This window comes from Battus philenor, unplaced genomic scaffold (assembly GCF_028537555.1).
Source record: "Battus philenor isolate CCGP_79_NKW_IND1 unplaced genomic scaffold, ilBatPhil1.0.hap1 SCAF_13, whole genome shotgun sequence".
NCBI lineage: Eukaryota > Metazoa > Arthropoda > Insecta > Lepidoptera > Papilionidae > Battus > Battus philenor.
In genome coordinates this window covers 15054207-15067677 of record NW_027181675.1, presented here as the reverse complement: position 1 = coordinate 15067677, position 13471 = coordinate 15054207, and the positions used below count along the sequence as shown (strand labels likewise).

At 33.0% G+C, this 13471-nt stretch overlaps 1 protein-coding gene across 1 annotated transcript in view; it reads right to left on the bottom strand.

Moving 5' to 3' along the window:
- Positions 1 to 2404: 2404 nt before the first annotated feature.
- The window catches only part of LOC137933280 (uncharacterized), a 35990-nt gene continuing 24923 nt past the window's right edge, over positions 2405 to 13471 (bottom strand). Inside the window, exons 2-4 of the mRNA XM_068777165.1 lie at positions 9299 to 9404; positions 3443 to 3590; positions 2405 to 2823 (exon numbers count right to left, since the gene is read on the bottom strand). Of these exons, the coding sequence (XP_068633266.1) occupies positions 2501 to 2823; positions 3443 to 3590; positions 9299 to 9404 (577 nt within the window). The 3' untranslated portion in view covers positions 2405 to 2500. The remainder of the gene's footprint in view (positions 2824 to 3442; positions 3591 to 9298; positions 9405 to 13471) is intronic.

Sequence of the window (13471 nt, the reverse complement as noted above, 5' to 3'; positions counted from 1 at the left end):
AAACTGACGTAAGAAGTAATATTTGTTTATCATAGTTTATTAATTAAAATCGATACTTTATGTACGGATAATAATAATAGTAAAATACTAGATTGCTCTGTATGCGTGTTTCTATTCACCTGCCTATACATTAGCCAGAGTCAATTAAGACTACATACAAAACACTATGACTACTTGTATGATATGAGTTTTTCAATTTAATGTATAGAATCAATAATAAAGTAATCATAACAAGCATAAAAATATTTTTATCAGAAAAAAATAGAGACAGTAATACCTTTTCAACGTATACATACTTAAATATGTATTTTTTTAAATTTTTACACATTTAAACATTTTGACATTTATCCAGTAATTACGATCATCGGCCCAAAAGTAACATAATTTTTTAATCAGCGTATACGATACTGCAAAAAATCGATGCAATAAAGCACAATAAAACAAAAAGTTTGTTTAGTATGCGTTTATCGGTGTATTCTATCAAAACAACCGATAGATGTTTTAAATATATTCCATTTTGAATTATCGATTTCAAGACAAATTCGACATTTTTAAATTTTAAAGTATTTATATATTTCAATCATTTTGTACCATTGTATATAACTATACGCAAAGTATACTTTTGTAGATTGACAACACAAAAAAAAATCTATAGGTGGCTCTTTGGGTTTTATAATAGTGACTGTTACAGTTGTATTGTGGCAAGTGGAATTTCGAAGGGTTTCTTATTTTATAGTTGTGTTGATGACACGTATTTAACTTATAAACTAATTTAGAAACTAATATTATAGGTTTAATTAATAACTACACCATCTGTGATTGACAATCAACAATACTATATATTATATCAAATTAGTTTTTTTTTACTCTAATAAGTTGAATCACCGCGTATCTCCAAGTGTTTAATACATTATTTATATCAATCGTACATTACAGATTATAATAAACAAAGAAAGAAACCTTTCTATGAAAAGTTTTATTATTTATATGAATGTAAGCGACTAATGTAAAAAATATTTATATTTGAGTACTCTTGCTATAATTGTCACATAATTGTGCACATCTTTTACCTTTGTTTTTACCACATAGGTAAACTACCACGTTTACTTTGGACTTAGCAATCGGAATTGTGTAATAAGTGGAAAAAAATTGTCACAGCTAGTGCTACCATTCGACATCGATAAAAATAGGATATTGTGATCACAACGACCGCGACAATTGCCCTTGTATTTTTTTATCAGTAAGATGTTTCTTTTTTTTACGTTTCTGAATGAAAACTTTTGATATTTGTGTCATACAAATATCAAAAGGTCTAATTTTTTCTACTTTTAAACACAATTTATAAGCAATTATAAACTCTTTGTACATTATATATATGTCAAATGAATAGTTTTAGCCCGAAATTTTCAAAACAAAAAGTGAAGTTTTTTTCTTCATATGGCCTTCGTATACCATTCATGTTTCATGATTGTCCTTAAATCCTCGTAATATACCAAACAATTTTATCATACATTGTTCTAAAATCCCACTCATGCTTTTTGCTGCGAACATCGAAACGTGAAAAAGTGAAAAACAGATCCTGCGGTCGGTGTTGACGTTTTCAGTGAAAAAATTGACAAATATCATTGCTACGTTATATTATCCAGTGCAATCGTTTAAATTAAAATGTCGCTCCTTCCAGAATTTTGGATCAATAAAGAAAAACAAACTTCGCATGGAAATATTATTTAAAGAGCTGCATAAATGCCACTTTCTAAATAATTCGCTCTGATGTCTAAAACCCTTCGAAAATGCAATTGTAGGTTCAACAGGAATCTCACTGGGGATCCAAATCCTTCATAAAAAAACTTCTTCAAACCATCATAATTTAGGAAAGAGAATGAAAGGTTTATTTCGAAATACCGTTCATAGCCCTATATCTTATGCTGGCCTGCAAAATCACCTCCCAAGTCGAATAAAATTGAGGATAATTCCGAAAAGAAAAAGTTAAAATTCCTCGAAAAACAACCGTGTCTACAAGGTTAATCGTGTCGATCGAGAAGAGTAATAATATTTCGGAGCAGGGTATAAAAAAGTATTAATAAAAATTTTATGCAAATTCATACTAAATAGATTTATTTGGTATAATTAATTAACATTTATTGCTTAAAAGTTTATTGATCACAAAACACACTCTGTCGCCGCAGTAAAGTAATTTAAAATGATTTTTAAACAAAAATGAAAGAAAATGCCATTGGAAAAATAAATAATTCTTAACTATAAAATTGACTACGTCCATAATTGTCAACAGCGCCATCTTTCAAATATTACATAGAACATTTCAAGGCACAGACATATCACAGGTTAAAAATATAATTTATTTATTCGTAAGATTACATGATAATATCTAAATATTTACACATTTACCGCACACTTTAAATGCAATATCATAGCATAACAATGAAACAAAAACTGTGCGAAGTCGTAAAGTTCTCGTGAGATGGCGCTGCAGGGCGGGCCGCTAGAAGCCCTGCTTGGCGTCCCGGAAGCGGCGGCCGCGGGGCTGGTCCTCGAGGCACGGCACCTGCACCAGGTTGAAGTAGATGTGGCCCATGAGGTGCGCGGCGGAGGTGTTGGTGCTCTTGAGGCAGTCGAAGAGCATGTCGTCGCAGGTGCAGTGCGACTTGCTGTAGAGGGAGTTGTTGGTGAGGTTGTAGCGGCGCGAGAAGGCGCGCACCTTGGTGGGGCACAGGTCGTGCGTGCGGCAGCAGCGGTCCAGCGAGCGGTCCGCTCCCAGGTCGTGGTAGTCCGCCGCGATGTCACCCGTGCCGCACCACTTTGTGCCTGCGCATACGTGGAACAATAACCAAATAGATCAACACGATGATAAAACCAATGCTGAAACTCTCCAAGCCCTTGTGCTTGCTTACTGTAAAGATCCATTGAAGGTTTAAATGTAAATGAGATGTAAATGGTAGAAAAGCTGGCCACGACAAAAACATCTGGATTCAAGAAAACGATATGTCCCACTTAATAAATTAAATATGTATAGATGTAACAATACACAAACAGTCAAAAGATATATTTTGTTTCTTGTGTAATAACGCCTCTATAGCTAAAGTTGCTCAACTCCATCGTTACCGAAGTTGCCGTATCACTACCATAGCAAAATTGCGCTAAGCGCCAATAAATATTAATCTTGTTGTTCTTCTTGTTGTTTGCTGATTCTTTACGCCATTTTTAGTGCTACGAAAATTTGCCAAAAAACATAACTAGCATGTTCACAGTGCAATGAATTTTTTAACAAAATATTTTAGTAAAAAAATATTGCTAGCTATATTCATGACATGAAACTTTATTTAATAAGCAATAAGTATTATAAATGTTATCTGTGCAGCATGATTGCATCAGTGGCGTGAATACGTAGGTGCCCATGATGATTCTTGAAATGCTTGTTTCTTACCGGGTATGATGCCCTGCAGCAGCGAGAGCGGACTGCCGCCCAGCAACCCTGCGTGGGCGCCGCCTGCCCGGAGACGCGCTGCTGCGCTTCGTTCTCGTCCTACCCCACCGTCCAGGCGCCCGCTGTCCCAAGCCTCCACACCCTCCACCTAGACACCAGGAAAATATAAAAGAAGACCCTGTAAGTGCCACTTCAACCTTCATATTTTATCTACCGCTTGCTGAACCGCGAGTCCAGATCGACACCAGAATAATCGTCTTGTTAGTAGACGATGGACTTCAAGAAATGCCGAAAGTGTAACAGGACTATAATTAATGTATCGTCCTACTATGGGAACTTTCATATCATTCCCGCAGTTGTATGAATAGCTATGTTAATTTGTCAAACAAAAGCATTGCGTAATAGCCTTCCAGATGGATCAGTCATGAGGTACACTGCACACAAAAGTCTTATTTAGAACATAGGACCTCTCTACTAAAGTTTTCTATACGTAAAATCTACAACATAACATTAAAACTGTAGTCTAAGAATCAATTTAAAATATGATATATGAAGCTTTTCCTCTTCCTGGAATATATTACGAATACAAGAGACAATGTACAATCATAAGTTATCGCGTTACATTGAAACTGATTGTTTAGACAATCACCTAACGCACGAACATGCCGTAATATCATTGTTTTATCAATGTATTGCAATGTACAATAAGCCAGATACGTAAAACAAAACAATACAAAAAGATGATCCAATAAGATACAATAAAAATCATACAAATCATTTACATCACGGATCATAATTCAATGAAAAGTCACTGATGTCATTGTTGTCGATGGTTTTCAAAAGGCGGGAAAAATTAAAAGCTGTCAAAAATGAGTTGTCAATATTGTATTATCACTTAGAAGCTTTGATGGTGAAAATATAATTTGGAATCACAAAGAAAAATAGATTAATTTGTTAATTATCAACAAAAGTATCTACAGGATACACGTGTACAGAAAAAAAAATATTTTAATTTTTATCTTATTTGTTTGTAATAAATTTAAATTTAGACTCAAGCTACAGATAAAAAACAATTTCGTTTTGAACAGCAAATATGTTTTAGTTTTAATATATCTAAATTAAAACCGACAATGTTTAATAATGGCGTATTTTGTAAATATTTGTTGTAATAATATTTTTAGATTATTTATTCACAAAAAATCCAGATATTTAGATTACTATTTTATATCTGTAGCGCGGAGTAAGGTCTAATTTGATGTTTGGCTTGGGTTAAAAGTGTAAATAAAAAAGATTTCGTAATACGCCAAGGTAAGTCAAATCGGCATAAATACGATTATGGCCTCGATTGTCGCATTTTGGTTAATGATCAAAAGCGTACTGAGGTAATGAGCCGCACGTTATTAAGTGATTTATGTTACATGGCCTCCGCGACGACTATAAAATAAAAAAGAATAGAAAAATGTACATAACATTACAAAAACTGAATGTAAATCTATAACTATGGTATTTATTAATTCAACGTGCTGCGATCTGTACGAGTTACACTAGAAGAGAAGTGAATGAATGAACATAAAAGGCTGCTTTATGATTATATATATTGATATATAATAATGTTTCATTGACCGCAAAAACATACAAAATTATTTTTAAAAAACTGTGTTAATAGAAAGAATATAAATGCGCTGTATACACCTTATTTTTGTTTTTTAAAAAATTATATACATTATTTATGGTTAAAAGTATATGTATGTGCATGTACGTGTATGTACAGTAAAATTCCACAAATAAATTCAGATCTGCCACTGGTGAGATTATAACCAATATTAAATATATATTTTTTTAAAAAAATTTCTATCCAATCCATTCACTTTGAGGAAGCGATATCTTGCAGAATTAGATGAAACATTTCGTCTAAAATACAGCATTGTATGAAGACGTAGGTGGTGATGGTCGATGTGTTATCAGTGGTAAGGTATGGATCCGATACGTGTTCGTTTACGATGGGCTTCAAAATTACCTGAAGAGCAATAGAGAGCTATGCTTGGAGTTGGATATATGTTCCACTAGCTGGAACGACGACATCGTTAAGATCACGGGAAGTCGCTGGATGTTAGCCCAAAACTGGTCAAAAATAAGAAAAAGACCAATATATAGCCACTTCCGCACATGCAGTGGTAGTCGTGCAACAAAGTGTACCGCCCGCTAGCCCGCTGATAAATGCGTATGCGGCAAACAATGCAAATTACACAAATGCCACCGTTAATTCACTCAACGCGTGTTTCACCCCTCCATGGAGCATCTTCAGGAGTTATGTTACACACCTATTAGTGCCAAACTTCTTACTTAGGATGGACTTCTGCAAAGTAACGCCTGATTCCATTAGATATTTGAGGTGACTCATGCTATGGGCGTCTATCAGCTGATAAGAATAAGAAGTAGAAGGCATTTTCTATACTTCAAGAATTATGGGTTTAATCACAAAGCAGAAGTTTGTTTAATATCTTTTCACTTTAAAACTGGTTCGTCAATGAAACGCATATATATGAGATATCGTGGACGTGAATTCGATTGCATTTTTGTTAAGAAAAGAATGTATTTCCGAGTACTCGCAAAGCAGCTTTGTTTGTCGCCAATTCACGCAAACACCCCATTGTGGGCGACAATTGCGGATCATCGCCATTGTTACTGCGCGTCACTGTCTCAAATCCATTTCTGTTTTATACAGGATGACACTTTATGTCTTCACGTCTTTTTTTTTCAAGATACTCCTCAAGATAGGCGAAAGTTTAGCCTTAAAAGTAACAAAGGAGATCTTGTGTGAACGAAATAACTCAGACTTGAGGCGGCAGATAACAGAAGGCGCTTAGGATTAATCTCGTTTTAGGTATTTCCTTGCCAGAGAGAATGTATCTTAATTCACATTGCATGAAAACCTTCGGTAAATGTAGAAATAAGCGTAGTTAAAGTTTCTCCTGTCTTTTCTTCTTTTGATAGCTCTATCAGAAGTCGAAGTAAAGTTAACCGACCAAGTCGAGGTCCAACAGGAGACTCCTGGACTCCTGTAAGTCGAAACGTTAAACGCGTATTGAGTGAAAATTCAACCCGAGGTTTTTTCTCGGGGACATTTACCCAAGCGGTATAAGGCTAGACGAGCTTTTAACACAGTGAAATATAGAATTTCCTGAGGGAGGTACTGTAAAAAAGATTTAGGTTAGACGCCATCAGCACTTTACAACTTCAAACTCGACTTAGCTGTAAACGCCAAAATAATTTAAAGGTAAACCATAAACTAATCAGTAAGAGTAAAATTTAGAGATAAAAACCAAAGTATAGGAAATAGGTAAACGCCATGAGAAAACTGTGATAATAACACTTGGATAAAAATAGTTACGGAGTAGAGGGATGGAAGGCTATGAGTGAAGTGATGATAATAATGCCAGAGGAGAGGAAGATGTTATGGTGGATAAAAGAAAAGATAAAGAACGAAAGATACCGTGAAGGAAGAAAGAGGAAAATTGTAAATAAAAAATGAAAAAATTTACTCGAAAATAAAAATCTATGTCCCAACAATATGATAATGAGACCCCTAAAAACGGAACCAATATAACATTTAAAAAAAAAGTAAATATTTGTTAATAACCTAAAAAATTCTTTTGTAGCGCTAATATTTGAACTATTCGAATTTTAAAATCGAAATATCTTTGGTCTGAAGTAACGTTTATAGCCGACTAAATAAATTAAAATAGCTTTTATTTACATAGCTGCTATTTATAGCTTACTCATAAATTATTTTTTAATTTTTTCAGTGATATTGATATCGGCAATCGTTATCTTGTGTTTTTCCTCTCGTACCACCCTGTCATGCTTTTAGGAAACAGACAGAGACAGACTTAGATGACAAATATTTTTTTTAACTTTTTTCTTTAATACACGTTCAAATTGTCGTCCATCACAGATTATTCTTTTCTTCCTTCTTTCATCATTCACATTTACTTTCATTTTCATCGCATTTTTTTACATTTCATTTAAGTATTTTGTTACAGCTTGTCTCCCGACAAAAGCCTCTTTTGAAGCTTTCCATTGAGTTCTATGTTTGATTTTTGGCAAAGATGTAATGTAGCGGACAGATTAAATAGTAAAAAAAAACATAGGTAACTACAAAATATTTCTTGTCTAGTTTTAAAGGTATTACATGTTTTTATTGAAATATGATTCAGGGTTTAAGTGACGTAATCTTATTACGTTGAACGATTTGAGGGGAAACAGCGAAGTTTAGCTTTACAACAATCAAATGGAATGATTAGGCACAAAGATAATGATCATTGCGCAAATATTATCCTCTCTCACGCAAAAAATAAATATTAAGAAAAAAAATCGTTGATGTTACGTACTAGATACGAAAGAACTTTATTTTGTTTATTCAAACTCAATCTTTACGTAATATGACGTTAAAAGCGATCAACTGTTAACCTACTTTTGGTTTCTAAAAGATTCATGGAAAAATAATTAGCTAATCTATAGTGATTTATGAAACTGTTTTAATTAAATTCCGCAAAGATAATTGGAATATCATTTACAAAATACAAAACGCTTTTTAAAAGTAAATTAATGGAAAAAGCTTATTATTTAATAAGAGGATATATAAATGACAGGAATCTTTGGCAGTGATGTCGCTTGATTGTTTTGATTTCATTTAGGCTATATCTGATAAAGTGTATATGTATAAATCTCTGATAAACTTTATTAATATATGTGTTGTTGTTGAGTGTTTTCCTGCTTGCGAAGCAAAGTCAAAATTACAATAGAGTAAAAAAAGTAAACAATCAATAAGAGTTATGTTAAAAAATCCAATGTTGAATGAATGAATTTTATCTTTATTTTGAAGATTATATACTTTTGGTCATATTGTAATACCCGAAGTTTCAAGTGCTTTGCAGCACTCCTAGTTATGAGATTCTACGAGATAAGGCGTTGGATATCCATATGACCCAGTAAATCCGATCTTCAAATTAATCTTTTTAATCAGGGGTGAGCAACCTTTTTAGTTAACGGACCAATTCGAACTTAACTTTTTTTAACGCGCACATAAAGTAACACTTATTAATAATGAAAAAAAAATATTTATAATAAACATTTGAAGAAAAATAGTGAAAGTTAGTAATAGTGAAGATTTCATATATTAAATCTAATTAAAAATAAAAACAAACAAGAAAAGAACAGAAAAATGATTTCACTTGAAATCTTTAATTACAATTTTGGCGTTTTTTAGATAAAAGCTGATCAATATCAGACGAAATTGAGGAGGTCATTTCTCAGTCTTGATCATTTTGGATTAACTGTTTCGGTTTAGCATGTACGACTATTTTATTATATTTATTTTATAACAATACATTGATGGCAGAAAATCCTTGAAATAAATTAAACTTTAGAAATGTTTGGGAGGCCGTTTAAACGTGTTTAAATGGCCACAAACTTGACGCGATCCATGCAAGTCGGGCTGACGGTTTCTTGTGAACTTAGTGTTTTTTGTATTCCCATTAAAATATTTAATTTCACAACTAAAACATGTTTAACAATGATTAGTTAACTCATTTGTATGGTTGGTATTATAATATACATATCCAAAATTGTTAATTTTCATTTAAAAAACACAATTGTTGAGTTTCTATCTTCTCAGGAGATGAACATTGCAAGCCAGTGGTCGATTACTAACTGATTACTCTACTACTAAAATGTTTGAAGATTCAAAATTGCGTATAAATATCTATTTGAATATAAATGAATGGTGAAATTAAAATTAAAATTAGTTAGTCTTTCGAAAAATGGGCGGCGGTGGATTTAGTGTATTGTGCGTACCTGCTGACACTGGCTCATCAGCCTGATCATCTGCGGGAAGGTGACGCCCAGCGGCCGGTTGATCCTCGTCAGCTGCCGCAGCAGTCTGCTCGTGTCGTCTTCATCGCTGAAAATGGCGGACAAACTTTATTTTTCACCAGTATATTAAATATATATACATATAAAAAATACCAAATGTAGTGCTGTCTTGATTAGACAGATAAAGTAAAATGTATCTTTTGTATTGTGATGTCGTTTTTAAAATTAATATTTATATGTTTTATTTTCTATATTGATATTATTAGTATATGTTTTAAAACCTTATTTTCATATTTTAAGTGTTGTGTGGAATGAATATAACACTATTATAATGCGAAGGTTCTGGTTTTAACTTCGACTCGAACGATTGCAAAGCCATAAGACCTCGCAACATACAATTCATTACCTGTATCGCCAAGACAAAAGTTTGTAGTACAAAATTGTCAACAGCATTTTTGAATATCGAATCTAAACCTCAATGGAGGCCTCACTTTGAGTCTCTTGCAGACAAGCTTTAGCTAAGTAAGAGAAGGACCAATATTTAGCCACTTCCGCACATGCAGTGGTAGTCGTGCAACAAATGCACCGCCCGCCAGCCCGCTGATAAATGCGTATGCGGCAAACAATGCGAATCACACAACCGCCACCGCCAAATTACTCAACACGTGTCTCACTCCTCCACGGGGCATCTTCAGGAGTTATGTTACACCGATTAGTGCCAAACACAGAGTCAACACAAGTCAAGTTATTTCCGCAACATTATTTCCTATTGATTGATGCTTTGGGATAAAGGTGCGAATATTGAAAAGACATCCGAGCTATTTACGGCTTATTGCCGCTAATCTCTTTGAGAAAGCGGAAAAATATATTCTGGATATTTAAAAAAAATATAAAAAAGAGACGTGCATACTGTATTTACAAGGCACCGTAAAAAACTGTCTACACCAAAGTTTTTACTGCAAATCGTCTAAACAACTTGTAGTAAATGGAATCAGATTTTTAAATAAAATTTTGCAAATATTGGACCACCACTTGCAAGTTCGAAACACATATTTAAAGTGAATTGATATAAGAGAATAGATAAACGACAATAATCCTTGACAGTGATTTCATTCAGGCTACATATGATAAAGTGTATATGTATAAATCTGAATTGTTAAACTTTATTAAAAGATGTGTTGATGTGAAGTTTCTTCCTGCTTCTCCAAAACTATAAGACCTTGTGTAGTGAAGTACAATAAAAGGTAAAATAAATAACAAAATCAAAATAATAAGTTGACGATCAATAGGAGTTGTGTTAAAAGTTCAAATGTTGAATAAATAATATTTATCTTTAATAAGAAATTGCACTTGTAATCTAGTGTGCATACACCTTTTCTTTTTATTATAAATAGATAGATTATTAAATGGTATCAAGGTCAGGTAAGAGGTGAAACTTAACTAGATTTAGCATTGAACACAAGCTGCAGTGATTTGTTGAGTCATGACTAACTTGTGGGATAAATGAGTTTAAGATCCGTTATTTATGTTTCTATACGTTTTGGTATAGCTCGAAGAAGTGCCCGTCTTAAATGGCAGTTTGCAGGATATCGTTCGTGCAGCTGGAGACCATTAAGGTTAGGATAGGCGTAGGAGAAAAAGCTGGATGTGGGCAATGATTATTTTAAAGCTACAAGACTACACACTATTAATTATATAACATAGCAACTGCTTATAAGCGGTCAAGGAAAACATAACTGAGATGTCTAGCATTATAAGCGAAGTTAAGTTTAACTAGAGCAGACTTCCCCAAACTTTTTTGTGCCGTAGACCCCTTGCCATGTTATTCCGTGTTGGTTAGACCCCCTATTTACCTGATATTGATTTCCTGTAAATTTCTAACTGCAGTGAAGTTTAGTGTTAAAAACTTAAAGTAAAAACATATGTTAATTTATACATTTATTAATTGAATTAAAATTAAAACTACTCAAGATAAAATTTTGTATCTGTTTTGTAAAATATACGTAACATTAAACGTTTTGATATTAAAAGATAGTATGATGTAAGTAAATAGGTACTATCAGTACTATTGATGTATCCACTATCGTGGACCCCCATTTTCATTTCATGACCCCCAAATCTTTGTTTGCTGACGTAGACCCCTTGCAGGTTGTCATAGAACCCTAGGGGTCGATACAGACCACTTTGGGAATCACTGAACTAGAGTTTAATTTACGTTGGACTTGACGGACTATATGTCGAATATTAACTTCTTCTTTCGTCTATCTCCACTGTGGGAAATTTACAAGAATGTTCACATGTTTCGTGTCATAAATATATATGGATGTATATATAGGAATGTGTTAGTTTTCTACCATCTTAACTGGACGCCAAAGGCCGCTGCCAACCTTGGTTTCTTTGATGAATGAAGTCGACGCTGTCTTTGACCTAGTTCGTAGTGTCAACACTTAACCTAACCATCAGCGGCCATGCGAGTTTCTCTTTTGTTTTTGATTCTCGGATGGAAGCTTTTTAAAACATAAACGAAATTTAAATTATGCACGATACACTTTATATTTTTTTATTTTTCATTAATATATGTTCTATCATATTGTTATTCAATGTTGACCACGAGAGAATTATTACAGCCTGAAGTTACTGAAATGAGTAAATAAATAAAACTTTATTTATTGATTTAATGTCTCAAATAACTTAGATTACATATAAAAGTAAGTTTTCTATTTACACTGTAAACTTAGAATAGGTAATTAATGCCACATTAATATAGCATGGTAACATGCCACGCTTAATAAATATATAACAATAATGAAGATTGATCACAAAAAAAAATATTCAAAATACATATAGTGAAAAGACAAAATACATAGAGTGTAAAGATGTATAATAATATAATAGGCTTTACTAAGTACCTTAGATATCATAACATTGAAATAACGTACATTTAAATAAACGAAAGAAGATATGGTGTAATGATCTTTATTATATATAATTCTGAAACCATATGCTTTTAACATTCTTTTGTAATCACTTCATGAGACTATCATATATTATATATTTTAATTTTATGTAAGATGCTCAATATATTTGATTCGACAAAGACAAGACGTACACATATACATATATATATATGTAAATATGTACGTGTCGTTGTTTAGTCTATTAATGTCGATTCTATCAGTTTTGTTTACGAACAACTAGCGCCATCTGTCGACGCCGACTGAAACTGTAGTATTCCGATACATATAAAAAATGTTATATTTACACAGATATTGATATACATACATGCATTTATATAGATAACCTTAATGTATTTATAACCTTAATTGCGTGTTCATCAATGATTATAAACACAGTGATAATCTTTACAAATAAAATTTTTAAATTATTCTTTCAAATTCCTTTTTAGTGACAGCGTTTTCATCCTGACTAGCACTTATATAAATAAAATATTAAAATTTACATTGCCGTACGTACATTTACATTGTGAATTTGCACTGCCTAATTTGTTCAACATACTACAATCAGATTCATAAAATCGATTCTACAGAGAAGATACATTATATTTACGATAGGTTGGCCATAGATCAATTTGGAGGACATGTCGGGATACCCTATCAGAGGTCGCGTTGCGTAGGGTCCGGCAATTGGCTTGCAATTGTCCCAATTCCATTGACCCATATGCGGCGTGGCCTCCAGGCGGTTGCGTAACGGCTGGCGACCTTACTTTCTCCGGCGGCGAGGCGCCATTCGTCCACGAGGCAGATGCGAATCTCTCATCACCGAGATCTGCATTACTTCTTAAAATATAACTTTTTTTTTTAATGACATAACTAGATTAACTGTCAAACTTTAGTTCCAAACAGATTTCGAATTTTCAAATTTATTTTTTAATTTTTTATTTTTAAGCTGTGTACCTAAGAAACATTGAAGAAACAATTTCAAATTAGAAGCTTTTTCGGTGTCTAAAGTCGTAAATTCGTTTTTTTTTTTTTTGATTGGGTGTCGTCTGTTTTACATAGTAAATGTTTTAATGTTGTCACCTATAAAGGAACACGTAATAGAACCATTATTTAATGTAATTTTAATGCGTACTGCTGGAGTACTTAAATAAATAAATATTTTGAATGATATTTTTATTGAATGTTTTGTTAATTA